Source organism: Musca domestica, unplaced genomic scaffold (genome assembly GCF_030504385.1).
Source record: "Musca domestica strain aabys unplaced genomic scaffold, Musca_domestica.polishedcontigs.V.1.1 6, whole genome shotgun sequence".
Lineage (NCBI taxonomy): Eukaryota > Metazoa > Arthropoda > Insecta > Diptera > Muscidae > Musca > Musca domestica.
This window is the reverse complement of record NW_026712363.1, coordinates 1,657,155-1,680,080: the sequence shown is the minus strand read 5'-3', so window position 1 is coordinate 1,680,080 and position 22,926 is coordinate 1,657,155. Positions and strand designations below refer to the sequence as shown.

Here is a 22,926-nt window from a genome sequence, read left to right as displayed (position 1 = left end):
TTACAAATTGGACAATGTAGACTCATTCGTTGATCTTGGTGTAATTTTAGACAATAAATTGCGTTTTAATTTGCATATTGATTCATGTATAAATAAAGCCAAGTCATTGCTGGGTTTTATAAAAAGATGGTCAAAATAATTTGACGATCCTTATGTGACTAAGCGTTTATTTATTAGTTTGGTTTGGCCCACTTTAGAATACGGTTGCGTATTGTGGAGTCCTTTTTATAAAACATATTCTGCTAAATTGGAGTCAGTACAAACCCAATTTCTTTTATTTGCTCTCAGAGGATTAGGATGGGATACAAATGATACACTTCCACCATATGAGAATCGTCTTAAACTAATTGATCTTCCGACACTGGAAAAGAGACGTTTAATGTTAAGAGCTTTATTTATTATAAAACTTTTGCGTGGCGAAATCGATTCACAGTTTTTAACCGGTGAATTAAATTTTAATATTCCTGCTCGTAATACTCGAAATTACATACCACTTAAACTTTGCTTGGCTAAATCCAATTATGAATCTTATAATCCTATGAGGTCTTTATGTGATATCAACAACAAATTATATAATGAGATATCATTGACAGACCCTTTGCATGTCATTAAACACACTATTTTACATCTTTAGTATTAAAGCAAGTAGTTGCCAGATTCTCTATTCTCTACTCTTATCTGTTATATGTAGTTTTATTTCCTGTGTGTTGTCTTTATTTGTGAATTTAAACAACCGGCTGATGTATAACTGTAGCTGGTTTCCCTAACGTACTAACCCTTCATAGTTCGGACTATGGGGTGTGCGCGCTCCCCTCGGTCGGCAGGGGCGGGTGAGAGTGGCGTTGGGATCGATCGAAAAAAAAAATATATATATAGCCCCCATATAACGGTATCCCCGATATTCGGTATTTTGATGATTTTAGCGACATTATTTACTTGAACTTTTTCAAATTTAGTATTTGAAGTTCGTAATGAATACCACAGCCCATGACAAAAAATTGTTTGTACTGTTCCAGGTCTTCGTATAGACCCCATATAACTGTACCTCCCTATATTCGGTATTTTGACGAGTTCAGGTACAATACCCACCGAAATCATTTGAGATGTCGTAATTGAAGTTCGTAATGGATGCTTAGCCTGTGACAGAAAATTGTCTATGTTGGTCCAGGTCTTCGTATAGCTCCGATGTAACGGTACTTCCCTATATAGGGTATTTTGATAATTTTGGCTACATTATTCATCGTTTATTTCAAGTTTCGAGTCTGAATATGGCAATGGCTTATGACAAACAATGCCTATGTAGGTCCACGCCGTATAGACCCCAATATAACGGCTATATTCGGTATTTTTAAAATGTAAACATAATTTTTTAAAGATTTTATTTTTGGAAAATTTTTAAATTCGTTGCAAATGGTGGAGGGTATTGAAAGTTTACTGCTTTAAACTTGTGTTCTTTTCATTTGTCGACAACCCAATAAAACGAAAAAAAAAATCGTTCAACATACAATGGAGGGTATATTTACTTGGTCATTCCGTTTGTAACTCCTCAAAATACTCATGTAAGACCCAACAATGTAACGGTACCTCCCAATATTCAGTATTTTGATGATTTTAGCGAAAGTATTCATCGGAATTGTTTCAAATTACGTATTAAGAGAAAATTGTCTGTGCAGGTCCACCTCTTCGTATAACCCCCATATAGCTGTACCTCCCTATATTCGGTATTTTGATAATTTTTGCGACATTATTCAACGAAATTGTTTAAAATTTAATATTTAAAGTTCGTAATGGATACTTCATCTTAGGACAGAAAATTGACTGTGTAGATCTACGTCTTCGTATAGCCCCCATATAACGGGGTCACACAAAAGTTAAAGGAGAATTACCTTTTCAAAATCGCTAAAAAATACGAAAAAGAGATCTCATTGAAAAAATTCTCAAATCGGGAAAAAAATAGAAAAAAAATCAATGGAATTGAGTTTTAAAATAATAGTATTGTAATTGTGTAGTAATTGTCAATAGAATGACAAACTTTGTGAGGATCTTTAAACAGTTAGTGTAAAAAATCAGCGAACAAGTTGAAGATTTTTTCAATTTGTTATTCTTCTTTTCTCAACTTTTTGTATCATCAAAAGGATTTCTTTCTTGAAATTCATCCCGAACATTCAAGATACCTTCAATCGCTTTTGCAGGTCATGATATCGATCATATATAGCCGTCGTATGATTTAAGCTATTTTAGGGTTCTTCGCCACTTTCTTCTATTTTTGGCCCTTATTTGGCATCTTTGGTTGTAAGTGGGCAGATAACCTTTTCGCATTAAATTTTTGGAGTAGGGCCCATATTGGTCTTGACCACATTCATCAATTGATTGAGCTGAAAAAATGTATTTATGCTACCCTGGGGTAAGGAACCATCATACAGATAATTGCCATATAGGAATTTATTTAAGTAAAGTCCCCCAAGTCCACTTTCACATCTAATGTGTGGTCAGAAAAGAAAATTTTGTATTCTATTGAATACAAAGAGAATATTGGTTGGGAACGTAGATTTGGGATGTACATCTATATGAAATATATTGTGAAAACGTGAACAAATTACAAATATAAGAATGTAGCACGGGACCGAATATTTGTTGAATCGTCATTGAATTACTATGATGAAAAATATGGACTTTATGGGGTCTCCAACTTACAATTTAAATGGCATATAAAATTGATTGCCATATTACGGTAATGGGTGTATAATAGCTATATTTTTGATTTGGCCTCTATTAGTCATATTGGATTATAAGGGGAAGAAGAAAGTTTTCAATGTAGGTTGACGTATCGGAGTAGTGCCCATATAAAGATACCTCCTGATTTTACCATATTTCAAAGGATTTGGCTAAAATTGAGTATTTGGGGGTGAAAATCTTACACAAAAATTTCAACATATCTACAAATTTTAGAATTTTCTCCATGTAATAGTACCCCCTCAAGTCCACCTTTTGGCGGACAAACAGACCGACATGGTTAGGGGGACTTATGAGGAATCTAATGCACAATCTGAGGTGCTAATGGGTTTAAAAAAGTAATTAACTTTAGCTATTCTTAAATCATTCAGCCCTCAATTATGTGGTGTACAAAATACAGTAAATTCTACATTACTGCTCATTTGACTGGAAAATTTTGCTAAAAATTAATTTGATCCCTTACATGGGGATAAGATTGATATATACTTTTTAATAGATTTGTATAGCACATCCACACATTTGAAGCCCACAGCTTAAACATCGGTACGTGAACTCTTATATCAGTCATATCTGTGAATAAATATGCTTTGACAAATATACATAATAGAAAAAACTACGGGCCGGCAACGCGGACCGGACCAGATAGTCTAACATAAATATAAACATTTTTAAAGTTCTTATTTTCTTTAAAATTTTCTATTTTTTGTACAATTTAAAATATATCTTTCATTTCATAGTGGTATAGGGTAAGTGCGCCTAAGTTCGGCATGTCCCAGTAGTCGGCAGTTTTGAAATTTAAGCTTAAATAACTAAGAATAAAATTGACCAAATAATGAAATAATTGCAAAAAAAACATCAACAGTGGTCTCTGCTCTCTTTCTATAAAAAAAAACAATGGACTCCGATCATTTATTGCCAGAGAATAACGGTTTTCGTCAGTGAGTGTCTTCCAACGCGTGCGATAGTGCTTGTTTGAAAAGAAGAAATTAGTGAAAATTTAAAGTCTTATTCGATTTATTTAAGAAAAATGAAAAATAACTTTCAGAAGAGTCCTAAAAGCTTTTATAAATTTGTAAATTCAAAACGTAAAGTCCGCGAATTTCCTGGTAGCATGAAACTTGGTTGCAGGGAATCAGGGGACCACCTTGGAATAGCAGATTTGTTTGCTGACTTCTTTCAAAATACTTATTCTAAGTCTTCATCCAATCATAATGACAATTATGCTTATAATATTAGTAGATTAAATTATTTCCCCCAAATTATTCTCTCTGAGGAGGAGGTTTTAAATGGTCTTCTATCGTTAAAAAGTAGTAATTCCCCTGGTCCTGATGGAGTACCTGCTTACATTTTAAAGTCATGTGCATATGAGCTTTATTTACCTCTAACCACTATATTTAATTATTCTTTGACATCTGGTCATTTTCCTAAAGTATGGCGATCTAGTTTTATTATTCCTTTGCATAAAGCCGATAATAGAAGTGTCGTCGAAAATTATAGGGGTATTGCAAAATTAAGTGCAATACCGAAATTATTTGAGTTTTTAGTCTCGCGGAGACTAACGCACATTGCTTCGTCTATAATATCGCCTTACCAACATGGATTTGTAAAGGGTAGGTCAACTGTAACTAATTTATTAGAACTTATATGTTATGTACACAGGGGGTTTTCAATAAAATGCCAAACTGATATTATATATACTGATTTCAGCAAGGCTTTTGACAAAGTGGATAACACATTATTATTACATAAACTTGACAAAATGGGTTTCGCAACATTATTTTTATCATGGATATCCTCTTATTTGCAAGGGCGTACACAGAGAGTTTCTTTCAATAATGTTCTTTCTAAACAGATAACTGTGTACTCTGGTGTCCCCCAGGGTAGCCATTTAGGTCCTCTACTTTTTGTATTGTATCTAAATGACCTTCCAACGGTTATACGTTACTCTAAGATCCTAATGTTTGCTGATGATGTCAAACTTTTTTGTAATATGGACTCTCATATTAGTTCCCTTAACTTGCAACATGATATCTACTGCCTTGTTAATTGGTGCAGTGCTAATGGTATGACGCTAAATCTCAAGAAATGTAAAAAACTGTCTTTGTTTAGAACACAACCTTTTAAAAGTGATTACCTCATTGGTTCTTACAAATTGGACAATGTAGACTCATTCGTTGATCTTGGTGTAATTTTAGACAATAAATTGCGTTTTAATTTGCATATTGATTCATGTATAAATAAAGCCAAGTCATTGCTGGGTTTTATAAAAAGATGGTCAAAATAATTTGACGATCCTTATGTGACTAAGCGTTTATTTATTAGTTTGGTTTGGCCCACTTTAGAATACGGTTGCGTATTGTGGAGTCCTTTTTATAAAACATATTCTGCTAAATTGGAGTCAGTACAAACCCAATTTCTTTTATTTGCTCTCAGAGGATTAGGATGGGATACAAATGATACACTTCCACCATATGAGAATCGTCTAAAACTAATTGATCTTCCGACACTGGAAAAGAGACGTTTAATGTTAAGAGCTTTATTTATTATAAAACTTTTGCGTGGCGAAATCGATTCACAGTTTTTAACCGGTGAATTAAATTTTAATATTCCTGCTCGTAATACTCGAAATTACATACCACTTAAACTTTGCTTGGCTAAATCCAATTATGAATCTTATAATCCTATGAGGTCTTTATGTGATATCTACAACAAATTATATAATGAGATATCATTGACAGACCCTTTGCATGTCATTAAACACACTATTTTACATCTTTAGTATTAAAGCAAGTAGTTGCCAGATTCTCTATTCTCTACTCTTATCTGTTATATGTAGTTTTATTTCCTGTGTGTTGTCTTTATTTGTGAATTTAAACAACCGGCTGATGTATAACTGTAGCTGGTTTCCCTAACGTACTAACCCTCCATAGTTCGGACTATGGGGTGTGCGCGCTCCCTACGTAATTGAGAGGTGGCCCCCTCGGTCGGCAGGGGCGGGTGAGAGTGGCGTTGGGACCGATCGAAAAAAAAAATATATATATAGCCCCCATATAACGGTATCTCCGATATTCGGTATTTTGATGATTTTAGCGACATTATTTACTTGAACTTTTTCAAATTTAGTATTTGAAGTTCGTAATGAATACCACAGCCCATGACAAAAAATTGTTTGTGCTGTTCCAGGTCTTCGTATAGACCCCATATAACTGTACCTCCCTATATTCGGTATTTTGACGAGTTTAGGTACAATACCCACCGAAATCATTTGAGATGTCGTAATTGAAGTTCGTAATGGATGCTATAGCCTGTGACAGAAAATTGTCTATGTTGGTCCAGGTCTTCGTATAGCTCCGATGTAACGGTACTTCCCTATATACGGTATTTTGATAATTTTGGCTACATTATTCATCGTTTATTTCAAGTTTCGAGTCTGAATATGGCAATGGCTTATGACAAACAATGCCTATGTAGGTTCACGCCGTATAGACCCCAATATAACGGCTATATTCGGTATTTTTAAAATGTAAACATAATTTTTTAAAGATTTTATTTTTGGAAAATTTTTAAATTCGTTGCAAATGGTGGAGGGTATTGAAAGTTCGGCCCGGCCGAAATTACTGCTTTAAACTTGTGTTCTTTTCATTTGTCGACAACCCAATAAAACGAAAAAAAAAAATCGTTTTTAAACCCTTCAACATACAATGGAGGGTATATTTACTTGGTCATTCCGTTTGTAACTCCTCAAAATACTCATGTAAGACCCAACAATGTAACGGTACCTCCCAATATTCAGTATTTTGATGATGTTAGCGAAAGTATTCATCGGAATTGTTTCAAATTACGTATTAAGAGAAAATTGTCTGTGCAGGTCCACCTCTTCGTATAACCCCCATATAGCTGTACCTCCCTATATTCGGTATTTTGATAATTTTTGCGACATTATTCAACGAAATTGTTTAAAATTTAATATTTAAAGTTCGTAATGGATACTTCATCTTAGGACAGAAAATTGACTGTGTAGATCTACGTCTTCGTATAGCCCCCATATAACGGTGCCCCCCCCCCCCCCCCCGATATTGGGTATTTATTGAAAATTTCCAATTTCGTTCAAATGTTGGAGGGTATTCAAAGTTCTTTTTGCTTTTTAACTTGTTTAATATAATGTTGCTTTATTTATTTTTTCATATAATCTATATATATAAAAGAAAGTTGTGTTAGTTACTACGCTTATAACTTAATAACCGCTGGACTGATTTTAACGAGTCATACAAATTCGGAATTGTCTCCTTTCCGAAAAGGATAATATCCAAAAAAATCGCGTAAAAATGTCATATATTAAAATTTTCATTTTGACTTTTGAAATGTACAATATTAATTTGGTAATGTTATTACATTGGTAATGTTTTTTATATTTTATTTTGGAATTCGAATATTAATACCAATTTATTTAATTGACTTGATTTCTTGAGAACTGAAATTGATAGCGGGTTACATGGAAGTCTAGTACCGAATTATGTGGTGGCTGAACGGAATAGATGATTTCGAAATAATTTAACGCGGTCACACAAAAGTTAAAGGAGAATTACCTTTTCAAAATCGCTAAAAAATACGAAAAAGAGATCTCATTGAAAAAATTCTCAAATCGGGAAAAAAATAGAAAAAAAATCAATGGAATTGAGTTTTAAAATAATAGTATTGTAATTGTGTAGTAATTGTCAATAGAATGACAAACTTTGTGAGGATCTTTAAACAGTTAGTGTAAAAAATCAGCGAACAAGTTGATGATTTTTTCAATTTGTTATTCTTCTTTTCTCAACTTTTTGTATCATCAAAGGATTTCTTTCTTGAAATTCATCCCGAACATTCAAGATACCTTCAATCGCTTTTGCAGGTCATGATATCGATCATATATAGCCGTCGTATGATTTAAGCTATTTTAGGGTTCTTCGCCACTTTCTTCTATTTTTGGCCCTTATTTGGCATCTTTGGTTGTAAGTGGGCAGAGAACCTTTTCGCATTAAATTTTTGGAGTAGGGCCCATATTGGTCTTGACCACATTCATCAATTGATTGAGCTGAAAAAATGTATTTATGCTACCCTGGGGTAAGGAACCATCATACAGATAATTGCCATATAGGAATTTATTTAAGTAAAGTCCCCACATTGGAGTATCCCCAAGTCCACTTTCACATCTAATGTGTGGTCAGAAAAGAAAATTTTGTATTCTATTGAATTTGTAACCCCCAAGAGAATATTGGTTGGGAACGTAGATTTGGGATGTACATCTATATGAAATATATTGTGAAAACGTGAACAAATTACAAATATAAGAAAGTAGCACGGGACCGAATATTTGTTGAATCGTCATTGAATTACTATGATGAAAAATATGGACTTTATGGGGTCTCCAACTTACAATTTAAATGGCATATAAAATTGATTGCCATATTACGGTAATGGGTGTAAAATAGCTATATTTTTGATTTGGCCTCTATTAGTCATATTGGATTATAAGGGGAAGAAGAAAGTTTTCAATGTAGGTTGACGTATCGGAGTAGTGCCCATATAAAGATACCTCCTGATTTTACCATATTTCAAAGGATTTGGCTAAAATTGAGTATTTGGGGGTGAAAATCTTACACAAAAATTTCAACATATCTACAAATTTTAGAATTTTCTCCATGTAATAGTACCCCCTCAAGTCCACCTTTTGGCGGACAAACAGACCGACATGGTTAGGCGGACTTATGAGGAATCTAATGCACAATCTGAGGTGCTAATGGGTTTAAAAAAGTAATTAACTTTAGCTATTCTTAAATCATTCAGCCCTCAATTATGTGGTGTACAAAATACAGTAAATTCTACATTACTGCTCATTTGACTGGAAAATTTTGCTAAAAATTAATTTGATCCCTTACATGGGGATAAGATTGATATATACTTTTTAATAGATTTGTATAGCACATTCACACATTTGAAGCCCACAGCTTAAACATGGGTACGTGAACTCTTATATCAGTCATATCTGTGAATAAATATGCTTTGACAAATATACATAATAGAAAAAACTACGGGCCGGCAACGCGGACCGGACCAGATAGTCTAACATAAATATAAACATTTTTAAAGTTCTTATTTTCTTTAAAATTTTCTATTTTTTGTACAATTTAAAATATATCTTTCATTTCATAGTGGTATAGGGTAAGTGCGCCTAAGTTCGGCATGTCCCAGTAGTCGGCAGTTTTGAAATTTAAGCTTAAATAACTAAGAATAAAATTGACCAAATAATGAAATAATTGCAAAAAAAACATCAACAGTGGTCTCTGCTCTCTTTCTATAAAAAAAAAACAATGGACTCCGATCATTTATTGCCAGAGAATAACGGTTTTCGTCAGTGAGTGTCTTCCAACGCGTGCGATAGTGCTTGTTTGAAAAGAAGAAATTAGTGGTGGCACTTACTTAATAATCGATTTAAGTAAATTAAATGTAATACTTTTGGAATCAGAAATATTTTATAATAGTAAAGAAGAGTCTAAATATCATTTTATAACTTAAAAACATACAAATCAAGCATTTTTCTGTTATATTATCTAATGCCAACATTAGGAACAGAAACAAGTTGAAAAGCAGTAAGTTCGGCCGGGCCGAACTTTGAATACCCTCCACCATTTGGAACGAATTTGGAAATAAAATCCTTAAAAATCGAATATAGCCGTTATATTGATGTCTATACGACGTGGACCTACATAGGCATTATTTGTCATAAGTCATTACCATATTCAAATTCGAAACTTGAAATAAACGGCGAATAATGTAGATTAAATCATCAAAATGTCGTATATAGGGAGGCACCGTTATATCGGAGCTGTGCGAAGACCTGGACCAGCATAGACAATTTTCTGTCATAGATTGTAGCATGCATTACGAAGTTCAAATACGGCATCTCAAACAATTTCGGTGGGTATAGGGAGGTACTGATATATGGGGCCTATACGAAGACCTGGACCTGCATAGACAATTTTCTATCACAGACTGAGGTACCGTTATATGGGGGCTATACGAAGACGTAGACCTGCACAGACAATTCTCTGTTATAGGCTGTAGTATCCATTACGAACTTCAAATACCAAATTTGAAACAATTCCGGTTAATAAATTAATAAAATCAAAATACTGAATATAGGGAGGTACCGTTAAATATCAAATTTGAATCAATTCCGGTGAATAATATCCTTAAAATCATCAAAATTCCGAATATCGGGAGGTACCATTATATGGGGGATATACGAAGACGTTGACCTACATGGCCCAGCCTACATGGACGTTGACCTACATGGACGTTGACCTACATGACCCAGCCTTCTGTCTCAATTCGTTCGAAAGATAGCGTGATTACAACAGACAAACGGACAGACGGACATCGCTAAATCGACTTAGAATTTTACGCTGATCGAGAATATATATACTTCGTTGGGTCTGACATGAGTATTACGAGGAGTTACAAACAAATTGACAAAGTTAATATACCGTCCATAGTATGGTGGAGGGTATAAAAAAGAGATTTGCCAGTAGTCGGCAGGGTGTGCCGATTACTAGAAAAATATAATTTTTGACCAATTTCACAAACACTTGAGAAAAGGAATAAAAAATAATCCAAAAACTACTCTAATAAAAAAAAATAGTTTTGAGTCGGCAGTTGCTTTTATTTGTGCTTTTTGACCAACTTTTCTAAATTAAGTAGGTTTTTTTAAATGGACTTGTTGTGGTTCAAATTCTACTGAGTAGATTTTGAGCCGGAATTTATTGTTGCACAAGGACGAACAACAATATTATGTAGCAAACTACAAACAAACACAAAAGTATTCTGGCGATACTTACGTTTGTTGTCTGCACAAAAGAAAAATCACTTTAATAATTATTATTTCAAAGTTAAAATGACTCTGTCGGTCAACTTTTTTATTTATAAAAATTCACAATTTCGCTTGATCTGAACTTCAAGAAGAAGAGTGCCAACCAAAACTCCTTGACGATGTAACCTCATCGATAGTTTTAATTATCGAGATCGATAAGGTCCATATCGAAATCATCGTCTATGGGGTTGGGTCTATTCCCAACATGCCGGGCCCCTTGCACTGGTGCAACCGTTAAAGCTGTTGCTATTTTTTCGAGCACGCTCAGGAACCTGTCCATCATCTCTGGCTGCTGCAGTAAAGGTTTTTCTTCCCTTTTTCTTTCTCCGGGCTGTTGCTGTGGCTGTTGTGCGGCATGTTGATTTTGTTGTTTACTCTGTTTTTTTGTTGTTTTATCTCGCCGATGTTTGTTGTTTGTTTGTGTTTTCTGCACACCAATCTGTTGTTTGTTCTGATGCTGCTTCCGCTTTTTTTGCCTTGGTGTAGTTTCAGTGACAGTGTGCGCGCGCCGTGTCTGCAGTTGAGCAAGAATTTGTTGTTGCTGTTGGGTTTGCTGCGCTCTTTGATTGGCATACGGCTGATATCTGGCAAACCCTATGCTACTGTCAATTAGACTTGCTACTACAGGACGATGCAGCATCGTATTGTGCCGAGAACCACACATACGACATGTCCCTGTCCAGGAACAAAATCTCGCTACGTGGTTTCGTCCGAGGCAGTTCTTGCAGTATCTGCGTGCCAATACCACACTCTCTCTTTGCTCCACCGTCATCACTTGAAAAGCGGGACAGTTCCTCAGGTGATGAATACCGTAGCAAACCTGACAGTCTTCACCTTGGCCCATATTCATTATTATGTAATTGCAAGAAATATATTGAAAGAAAAAATATCCAAGAGAAAAAAGGGCATTGCCCTTTCAAAGGCATTGCCTGTTAGATATCAAAGGCATTGCCTGTTAGATATTTAACCATGATTGGGGTACGCATACACATATATTACATTCTACTAACAACCACTGACTGGGAGTACACATAACTTCACAATAGAACGAGATATGATACTTGTTGTAGTTTTTACATCAACTACTCTTACGTGTTGATCGTGCCCTTCATGCACTTTTACCACACGTCCCATTTTCCAGTCATTCGGAGGTAGCAGTTCATCCTTTACTAGTACCAAGTCATTCTCTTGAATATTTCGTTTAGGAAATTGCCATTTGTGTCTTTTATTAAGTTCCTGGATATATTCTGTTTTCCATCTCTTAGTAAAGGTATGATGTAAGGCTTTTATTTTTTCCCAACGATTTATTAGCGATAAATCGTCAATAGGCATTTCCGGAGCGAATAATAATGGTCCACCTCTTAGGAAATGTGCTGGAGTTAAAGCCTCTAAATCTTCCGGATCCTCTGACAATGGTGTTAAAGGCATAGAGTTTAATACACTCTCTATTCTCACTAAAACAGTTGCAAATTCCTCAAAATTGAACTTTCTTTCAGACATTACCTTTTTGAAATGTGTCTTAAACCTTTTAACTCCCGCTTCCCATAATCCGCCCATGTGTGGAGCCCTAGGTGGAATAAACTTCCAATCGAAGCCATTAACAATATACTTCTTTGAAATTTCTTTGGAGGATTTTTTTATAAATTCATGATATTCCCTCGAGAGAGTACGACTGGCACCCACAAAATTGGTTCCATTATCTGACATTAAACATCTAGGCAAACCTCTTCTACCTATGAATCGTGTAAATGTTGCAAGAAACGCTTCTGTGGATAGTGACGAACACGCTTCAAAATGTATGGCTTTTGTCGAAAAACATACAAATATAAATACATACGACTTTTGATACGGTGAATCTCTCAAATTGCCACTTTTAATTTGAAATGGACCTGCAAAGTCTGTTCCAACATAGGTAAAGGAAAGTGAAAAAGAAGTTCTCTCCAAAGGCAATGCAGCCATTATCTGTGATTTAACATTCGGTTTGTATCTTGCACAAATTACACAATTATGCACTACTTTTTTAACGGTTCTTCTTAGTCTAGGGATGTAAAATTGCCGTTGAACCATGGACATCATAAGTCTTACATCAGCATGCATTAATGTTTTGTGGATAAATTCCAAGAATATATTACATAAATGAGACGAACTTGGCATTATTACTGGAAATCGTTCGTCATTAGAAACATTTGCATTAGCTAGACGTCCATTAACTCTCATTACCCCATTCTCATCCAAAAATGGATTCAAAGCACGTAACGGACTTTTTCGTGATATAATTTTCGAATTAATTAAATCATTATATTCTTGGGGATAATGAACCCTTTGCGCCATTCGGGCTAGAACCATCTTAGCGTGATTCAACTCATCTTGAGATAGAAGTTTTCCACTTCCTCCATCTGAATATTCATTTTTTCTTCGCTTATTCTTCATACGATACATATATCCTCTAATCCACAATGTTCTGTTATAAGAAGAAAATTTTTGAATCATTTCTTTGTAATCATCTTTCTCTATAATTGGTGCACAATGTACTTCAATATTTCGCTTTTCTGGCGGATCTTTCGATACCATATTAGATTCTGGCCAATTATTACCAGGACTTAATAACCACATTGCGCCATTCCACCATAGCGAACATTTACTTAACTCTACAGAATTACAACCTCTTGTTCCAAGGTCTGCAGGATTACATTTCGAAGAAACATGTCTCCAAGTTGCATTTTCGATATTTTTGAATATAGTTGCGGTTCTATTTGCAACATAAGTATTCCATGTGGATGGATGTTTTTGCAACCATGCCAATACAATTGTTGAATCTGTCCACATGTGGACAGAATAATTTTGCACATCTAATTTGAAGACAACATACTTCATTAAAGATGAGAGCAATACGGCACCACAAAGATCTAATCTTGGCAAGCTTACTCTTTTTAATGGAGCAACTTTACTTTTCGCTATTAACAAGTTTACTGGTGACTTTGATTCTGTGTCCATTCGAACGTTTACTGCGGCACAATACGCGTTCTCATAAGCGTCACAAAATCCATTAAATTGTATGTTGCCCTCTAGGCAATAATTAATCCATCTTGGTATTTGAATAGAATCAACACTTGAAAATTGATCCAAAAATGTTTTCCATTTAGTATACGTGGATGAACTTACTCTTTCATCCCAATTAACACCTTCTAACCAAAGGTCTTGCAACAAAATTTTTGCCTGTATAATTAAAGGCGTTAACCAACCTGCTGGGTCATATAATTTCGAAATGGTTGACAAGATTTTCCTTTTAGTTATCGGAGTAGTCACCTCTAGTGACTTCATACTATAAGAAAATGAGTCAGTTATGGCATTCCAACGAATTCCTAATGTCTTTGTTGAACTCATATCTTTAATTCTTAAAAATTCTTCATTTAACAAATCTTCTGATCGGACATTAGAAAGAAGGGTCGGATGATTTGCCGTTATCTTCTTTAACGGAAATCCAGCCGAATTCAAAACACAAATTAATTTTTTTTCCGCCTCCAAAGCTGAGGCAAGAGTATGACCTCCAGTCAATACATCATCAACATATATCTCATTTTTAATTATTTTCGATGCAATTGGGCATTTATCTCTTGACTCTTCCGCCAATTGCAACAATGCGCCAAAAAGGTGCACAGTTTATACCAAAGGTAATAGTACACAATTCATAATCTTTAATATCACTCTGACCTTCTTTTCTAAATAAAATTCGCTGGTATTGCCGATCAGAATCATGAATGTCACCGTTAAACACATACTTATACAGGCGCCAATTCAAAATTACAGACACTAAATCATTTTGTAGTATTGGCCCTGTATGTAAAACATCGTTTAAAGAATAAGAGCTTTTTGTCTTACTCGATCCATTAAACACCACTCTCACTTTAGTACTAGAACTTTCTGGGCGAAAGACTGCATGATGCGGTAAATAATATGAAAAATATTTCCCACCATTACATATTTCTCTTGATTCTGTGGGTTTCATATGACCCAATGACAAATATTCATATAATACTTCATTATATGACTCATCGAGATCTACATTCTTGCTTAACTTTACTTCCATATGTTCATATTGTTTCTTTGCTTTGAATCTGGACGAATCTAGGTACATTTTTTGAGGAAATTCTTTATTGAAAGGTAATTTTACAACGAATCTTCCATCTGATCGACGGTATGTCGTGTTGGCGTAAAATTTCTCGCAATATTCGTCTGATTTCGTGGAAATGGGCACTTCTCTTATTTCTTCTTGTTCCCAAAACTTTCTCAACAATTGACTAACATCATCTTCAGAATTATTTTTTATTTCTATAGACGCTAAAAAAATTTCATTGGCTGATATTGGCCCATAGATATACCAACCGTATATCGAATTTTGAGCTATCATGTTGCCCAATATGTTCTTTTTAACTCCCTCTAGGATTATATATGGGATAACATCGCTACCTATAAGCATATCAATTTGAGCAGAAGTCATAAATCGTGGATCTGCTAACTTCAAATCTTTAATATTTCCCAAATCTTAAATTTTAATAGTCTGCGTCGGCAATAAACTTGTCAAATTTTGCACAACTAATGCTTTTGCTTCAAATTCAGTTTCATTTATTTCTGAACACAGCGTAAGAACACATTTTTTATTTGAATTAGCCACGACTGTTCCACTCAGTCCACTACTCTTGAAACTAGCTTTTTCAGTTAATATGCCAATTCGTTTAATTATTTTTTGAGTAACGAATGTTCGTTTCGAAGCGGAGTCAATGATAGCTCTAACCGTAAATATTTCCCCAGAATATTTTACTTTTACCAGAGCTGTAGGCAGCATAACGTCATGACTCACTGACACATGTGTTTCCACATTAGAAGTTTGAGCTACAGAATTGGACGAACATGGCATTTCTTCTACAATATTATCTGTGGTAACTAGAACATTTGTTTGGCGTCCATATTCAGAACGGTAAGTGTTTTGACTTTCTCTTGCTACCAATCTTGGCTGTGTAGATCTCTCTTGAACGTTATTTGGTAAATGCAGTTTAGTGTGGTGTTTCTTTTTGCAAAACATACACCTATTTACACTAACGCATTCCTGAGAAATGCGTCCATATATAAGACAATTGTTACACAACCTTTTTTCTCTTGCAAATTCAATTCTCTGATTAACACTCATACTATTAAATCTTGAACAATTCTTCAAAATATGATTTCTATTACACATGACACGTCTATTCGATTGTGTCGATTGGGCATTTTGATGCGCTTGAAATTCATCATTAAAGGCTGTTGAAGCTGCTATATTTCTTAGACTGTCTATTCTCTCTAGGACTCTCTGTCTGTTTTTTAGAAAATCTTCCATTTGTGACCATTTGGGTAGCTCTGAATGTGATTCGAGCGATTGTTCCCAAAGAGTCAGAGTTTCAACCGGAAGCTTAGTTGAACACAAATATATCAAAATATGATCCCATTGATCTACTTGCACCTTATGTGCTTTTAATATAGCTAGACAGTCGCTAACTGTTGATTGAATTCTTTTTATATCTCTGCTACATTCAGTCTTTGCTGCCGAAAGATTGAATAAAATCTTTAATTGATTATCTACCAGTACCCTCACATTTTCGTATCGCACTGATAATGCTTCCCATGCCAACGAAAAATTCTGATCAGATAACGGGTACCGATCAACAATTCTACCAGCCTCACCCTTTGTTTTGTTACGCAAATGATAGAGTTTTTGCGCAGGTGTGAGTCTGGGATGATTTCCATATATGGCCGCAAAACATGTCTCTAAAAGTTGGCCATTGTTCATAACTTCCGTAGAAGTCTTGAGTGTCACAAGGTGGCACTTTAATACAAATTTCCGACATGTCAAAGGTTGTACCCGGAGGATACACAGCTGAGCTGTGAAACAGTGACGGATTTGTAACATCGCCTCTAGCGGTATTACTTTGATTTTGTTTTCTTTTCTTCAAAATCTCTAATAATTTAGCTTTTGTAGTTTGGTATTTGTCCCTGAGGGACTCAAATATTTTTCTGGCTTCTAATTTATAAGCCTTTTCTTCTTCTTCCTCTAATTCTGCTAAATATACACATTCAAATGCATGGGTGCATTATGCCAATCTTCATCAATGGATTCTAGTTTGGTTTCTATTAAAGAATCCGAAAATAGTTCCTCGGGAGTATTCTCCAATTGAATGCACATATTCATAAGGCTGTCGGCTTCGTATTCAAACTTAGCACAAATTGTTGAATCCATTTTGTTTTTCTATTTATTATGTATATTTATATGAGGTTTATTTATTGTTATTTATTATTTTTTATTTACTTTTTTTATTATTTTTTTTTTATTTTTTATTATTATTATTTATTATTATACAAAAAAAATTATAATTATCACTTTATTTATTGTTAATAAATAAAATGAAATTATTTCTGTTAATGTTTTTGATTTGCCGTATAATATTATTTTTCTCAGCAAAAGTTTAATTTGTTTTTAAACTTATTGAAAAAATGTTTTTAATATATTTTTATGATTTGTTTATTTAATTATTATTATTATTTTTTTATTTAACTTTTATTATCTTATTATTTATTTTTATTCAAAATTATTTATGTGTATTATTATATTTTATTGATTCAATAATTTATGCAAAGTTTTATACGTTACGTCAGAAACTTGCGTTACGTTAGCGAGTAATTGCACAACTTTTCTGACCCAGCAGCTGATCGATAGTCGATATGGTAAGCACAACAGACGGATCGATCTGGCACAATAAACATATGTCAAAAAGATTGTTTATTACAAATGGCACAAATGACGAATGCGACAAATGTAACACAAAACAAAATGAAATAAATGCCAAAAAAATGATGGAGAATATGAAAGTGATTGTGGTGTTTTATAATGGTGTTAGTGTATGTGTTTTTGATAGTGTTAATAAACAATGAATACAAAAAAATATCTCTTTTTCTTCTAAACTTCACACAAACGATTTCTTTTGGAAATGGCAGTGCTGATTTGTTGAATGTATGTGTGTCTTCGACAAACAACACAAAAGCCGCCACATTCGAACACAGATGAAAACACAACAACACTTCTTACTACTTTCAAATTAATTTTAAATTAAAATAATTAGTGCTTTTTTGGAAAATATTTTTGGCAAATAAGCCGATTCTTTATTTTTTGGACTCGAAGGACCATGTACAAGTTCCAATACCGTCGTATGGACTTGTTGTGGTTCAAATTCTAATGAGTAGATTTTGAGCCGGACACAAAAGTATTCTGGCGATACTTACATTTGTTGTCTGCACAAAAGAAAAAGCACTTTAATAATAATTATTTCAAAGTTAAAATGACTCTGTCGGTCAACTTTTTTATTTATAAAAATTCACAATTTTGCTTGATCTGGCGATCCACTTTTTTGAACTTCAAGAAGAAGAGTGCCAACCAAAACTCCTATGGGGTTGGGTCTATTCCCAACATCAGGTATTAGATAGCGGTGGCATTTTTGAAAAAAAAAATGTTAGCTATCTAAAGGAAAAAGATCAATTCACAAATTCCAAAGGTACTTTTCCTTTTTTTATTTTCTTTTTTTTATTTTAATTGAAAATCCATAAGTTACTGAAGGTAACCATCCTATTCTTGATTTTCTACCTATATTTGGTTTAGAATGATAATGAAATAAAAACGAAATTAATTTCAAATTCTGTATTAAACGGTGAATTAGTAATATAGCATTGTTTTTTACTATTTGAAATAAAAAAATATACAAAATAATATTTTTTTACTGAAATACTATGTGCCGACTACTGGCAAATAGACATACCGAGCATTGGAAAATGGTGCCGACTACTGGCAAAAAACTACTATTTTAGTAAAATTGCAAATTTTGCCAATTTAATAAAAACAAATTCAATTTTTGTTTATTATTTCGAAATTCAATTTTCTAGCAGCATCTGATGTCCGGTACCAAATATCATTCTTCTGGAAGGGTTATTAAGCATGTGAGGAACTTAAAAGCCCAAATCGGATGAAACATATATATGGGAGCTATAATTTAATTTACTTACTTCTACACTGAATTCGGTGGTATGTACCAAAATACAAGTCATTTGGACTTATATCAGCCATTTGCTTTAAAATTAACCCGAAATCGGTTGAAGATATATGGGAGCTATATCTAATTCTGATTCGATTATCGCCAATTTCAATAGGTTTCGTCCTTGGGCCAAACAAATATTGTTTGCAAGATTTAATCTCAATTGAAACGAGAGTAATTGTGTTGGTCTAACAAAGCAGCTTGTATGCATTTTCGGTGAGGAGAGTCGTTTTTGGTTCGACGAAAATTTCATCCAGTTTTAACCCCGCATTAGAAGAACAAAACTTACATGCACACTCATGAAAACAAAATAAATAAAAAAATACTAACACACACAAAGCTGTGTATACGTATTCAATTTAAGACAGTTTTATTAGTTTCGTGTGTTTTGGAAAGCAGAAATTTGTTTGGACTAAAAATTACTCTCGTGTATATTGGGCGAATCGGATAATAATTGCGACGTGCATTTTATTCGCAAGAATACATGGACGGTCGGACGGACTGACATGCCTAAATCGATTCAGAAGTGATTCGATGAAGATCCTCAAAAGTAAATATGGGTATATCTCGCTTCCTTCTCCTAAAAAAAAAAACAAAATCAAAGCAAGATTTCCCCTTACAAGTAACTTCCATCACCCATTTTGTGATAACATGTATATGGTCGGACTTAAATCCGGACAGACCGACACATAATTGATCAATGAAGAAGTCTGTGGAAAAGGGAATGGTACAGGACAGAGAAAAGACTGTATGGAACAGGGTGATGAAGAACGGTGCGGGGAAGGGTGGTGATAGTGGAGGACGGTATGGAATAGGGAGAAGGGGGTGTGGCAAGAAAACTGACCCACATACCAAAAGAACAAAAATTCTCTTTACTTACCAACAAATGCCGGCACATAGAAGAAGCAAAAGTCTGAATGACCACACAAATATATGCTTTTAAAAGCATACGGAGGTCAATAAACTGGGTAAAACTAGACTTAATCAAGGCCAATCTCGACTTAAACTAGGCTAACCTTTACATTCTCCGACAAATGTCGGCACGTGGAGGAAATAAGATCTGAATGGACACACAAACTTATGTTTTTACATACACAATGAGGTCAACAAACTGGGCCAACCTAGACTTAATCAAGACCAATCTCTGAAAAGGTCAAAAAGGTGGCAAAACACATTAAATTAATTAGGTTTGATGCCTTACAAATACTCTACTGACAGGCGTGAATTGTTGCTGAATTTTAAAACACAAGGCAACTTGTTGCATTAAGGCCAAAGTAAACTGGACTCCCTTGGGATTCCGTAACAAAGGAGGACCTATTCAATAAACAAATGTGTGCATATTTCTGCATTTGAAAACATCGTGAAGTAACATCTTCGACAATTAATATACATTGATAACCATCAGCTGTTGGAAGCAGCAGACCATGGCCATTCTTTGTCCTTGGATTCCATCCTTCATTTACTATTCACGTAGTACATAAGACGTTACTTTAGGAAAAATCAGTATGAAAACATTAAAGACATAAAAGAATTTGGTTCATCATCAGCACAATTTTTACGAGATAACATATCTGCCACAGAGTTAAATTATTCTGGGATATATTCCACTCGTAAATTATATTGTTGTATTTAAAACGCCCACCATCTGTAAAAGGTTTTGCTATAATATTCGATACAATGAACAGGCTTGTAAAAAAATTGCAATTTCGGTGTTTTCTTTTGGCTGGTATTGCCTCTATTTTTGCTGGATACACGGCTATGTCATCTGAGATTAAAACATATCTCGCATATTTAACAAAAACAAACCGACATTTCGAGTTATTTGCACGTAACGAGTAAACACCAGACAAATAAGACTTTAAAAAGCTCTATAACGCGTTAAAATGTAGCAGGAACATTTCTGAGTGTATAGAGAATTCTATTGGATTGGTGTAAACCAAATGGGGTTATAAAACATTTTTATCTCCAGCAACATCGAATGTGGCCATAAATGTCACGCATTTATTGGCATGTTATATACTATGTTTGTAATATACCATCCATTCTTGGTAATGGGTAACGATCAGGCTCTGTAAACCCATTCACCTCCATCTCGCTTGGAAACCATTACAACAGGTGAGGCCCAAGGAAATGCAGACTCTTCATATATACCCAATTTCGGTGTTTTCTTTTGGCTGGTATTGCCTCTATTTTTGCTGGATACACGGCTATGTCATCTGAGATTAAAACATAACCCGCATATTTAACAAAAACAAACCGACATTTTGAGTTGTTTGCACGTAACGAGTAAACACCAGACAAATAAGACTTTAAAAAGCTCTATAACGCGTTAAAATGTAGCAGGAACATTTCTGAGTGTATATAGCATTCTTTTGGATTGGTGTAAACCAAATGGGGTTATAAAACATTTTTTTATCTCCAGCAACATCGAATGTGGCCATAAATGTCACGCATTTATTGGCATGTTATATAATATGTTTGTAATATACCATCCATTCTTGATAATGGGTAACGATCAGGCTCTGTAAACCTATTCACCTCCATCTCGCTTGGAAACCATTACAACATGTGAGACCCAAGGAGATGCAGACTCTTCATATATACCCAGATCTAGTGTACGATTAACATCAACTCTATGTTCCTTAGTCTTCACGGAAGATAGTCGATAGTCAAGCATCTACGAAACAAACTTTCAACAGTTATGAGGTGTGTTCAATAAATTTTAATTTTAAGCGCCTGTATTTCTGTATTTGTTTCATTACGACGAAATAAACTGTGATACAAATCTTCAAAAAAAGAAAGAAAAAGAAAACACAATATATGCCTTTGGTTTTTCTGGGTTGCTTCGAAAATTGATTTTATAATGGTAAATTTAGAGAAAATCCGAACTTCATGGATTTTCAAATTTACGCGTGCCTAACTTCTATTTTTAACAACGGATTTCTATTTTGAAAGGGTCGAGTGCTATCTTTAAAACAAATCAAAGAATGTTAAAATAAGCTAACAAATAGCGAAGTGGTTTAAGAGTAAAAACATGCATATAAAACATGAAAACAATTCTACTCTGTAAGGCTGATAATAAACAATAATATTATTTATTTCTGTTAAAAAAATTGTATAAGCTTTCAAAAATCATTAAAATTGTTGAATTGAGAAAAAGACGAGACAATTTTTTTTTTGTGTTTTACTTTTTTGTTCTTTATTTTTAAATACTTTGTATTTCTTTACCTTTCATATAATTCGCTGTCAGAAGCATATTGATTTTATATTTTCTTATGTATCGTTGTTCAACTTTAGATATTTCCTGGTGGATTCTGGAATGATGAACAAGGCGAATCACCCATCTGTCCTAAACTTATTGATATAGTGCAATTTGATAGAAAATCTGAAACCCTTTACCTGGTATGCAGACAACATATTGTTCACTACTATTCCATAATTTTCACTTTTTTGTTTACGAGAAAATTTTCCCATACTAAAATAAAACCATTCCATGCATTTTTTCTTTCGGATTCAATCATCCAGTCTTTCTGAATATAGTGTTTGGAAAAAGTAAATGAAAGGATTGGGTGAGTTTTATGTTGGGGAAGAGAACAATTATGGTTCCTTATTTATTACATTGGAAAATCTGAATGTCGCTTACCAATAACAACAGTTCTGGTTGCAGGTTGGTTTACAAGTGAAGTTTATTAATAAAAAAAAAGCCTTGGATGTTGATGGTCGTGCTGAAATGGACCTAGACTCCGATCGGGACTTAGGAGATGGTGGAAGGATCTGGGCCCGCTGGAGCAGCATTTGGTGATATTTATAACAGGGGCGACAGCCGGTGTCACTGAAACACGAACCTTGGGAATGATCTAGAGCCAAACAATTCAACCAATATTTGTGATTGCGAACCACTGCAAACCGTTCCGTCATATCCATATCCAGGAACTCATGGCATCGACGTAATAAATGGGGACGCTGACAGAGCTGGCACAAGAATTTTCCATTTTGGTTGTAGTTGCTGTAGCAGTAGTTCATGTAAGTGTTTGCGTTATGCTAATCTGGTTTAAGCTCCAGGTTTAAAAATTCGGCTACTTTACAAGAGATCTTCTGGAGTGAGTTGTGTAGGTTTGGCTGTGCAATTAAAGAGGTGCAGCGTATTGTGCGGGCCTGTATCACACGCCGGGC

The 22,926-nt window shown here is 34.4% G+C and overlaps 1 protein-coding gene across 1 annotated transcript in view; it reads left to right on the top strand.

Annotated features, from left to right (window-relative positions):
- LOC101892077 (protein ABHD18) overlaps nt 1-22,315 on the top strand; it is a 515,891-nt gene extending 493,576 nt beyond the window's left edge. Inside the window, exon 7 of the mRNA XM_059129066.1 lies at nt 22,051-22,315. Coding sequence (XP_058985049.1) covers nt 22,051-22,120 — 70 coding nt within the window. The 3' untranslated portion in view covers nt 22,121-22,315. The remainder of the gene's footprint in view (nt 1-22,050) is intronic.
- Nucleotides 22,316-22,926: the final 611 nt, after the last annotated feature.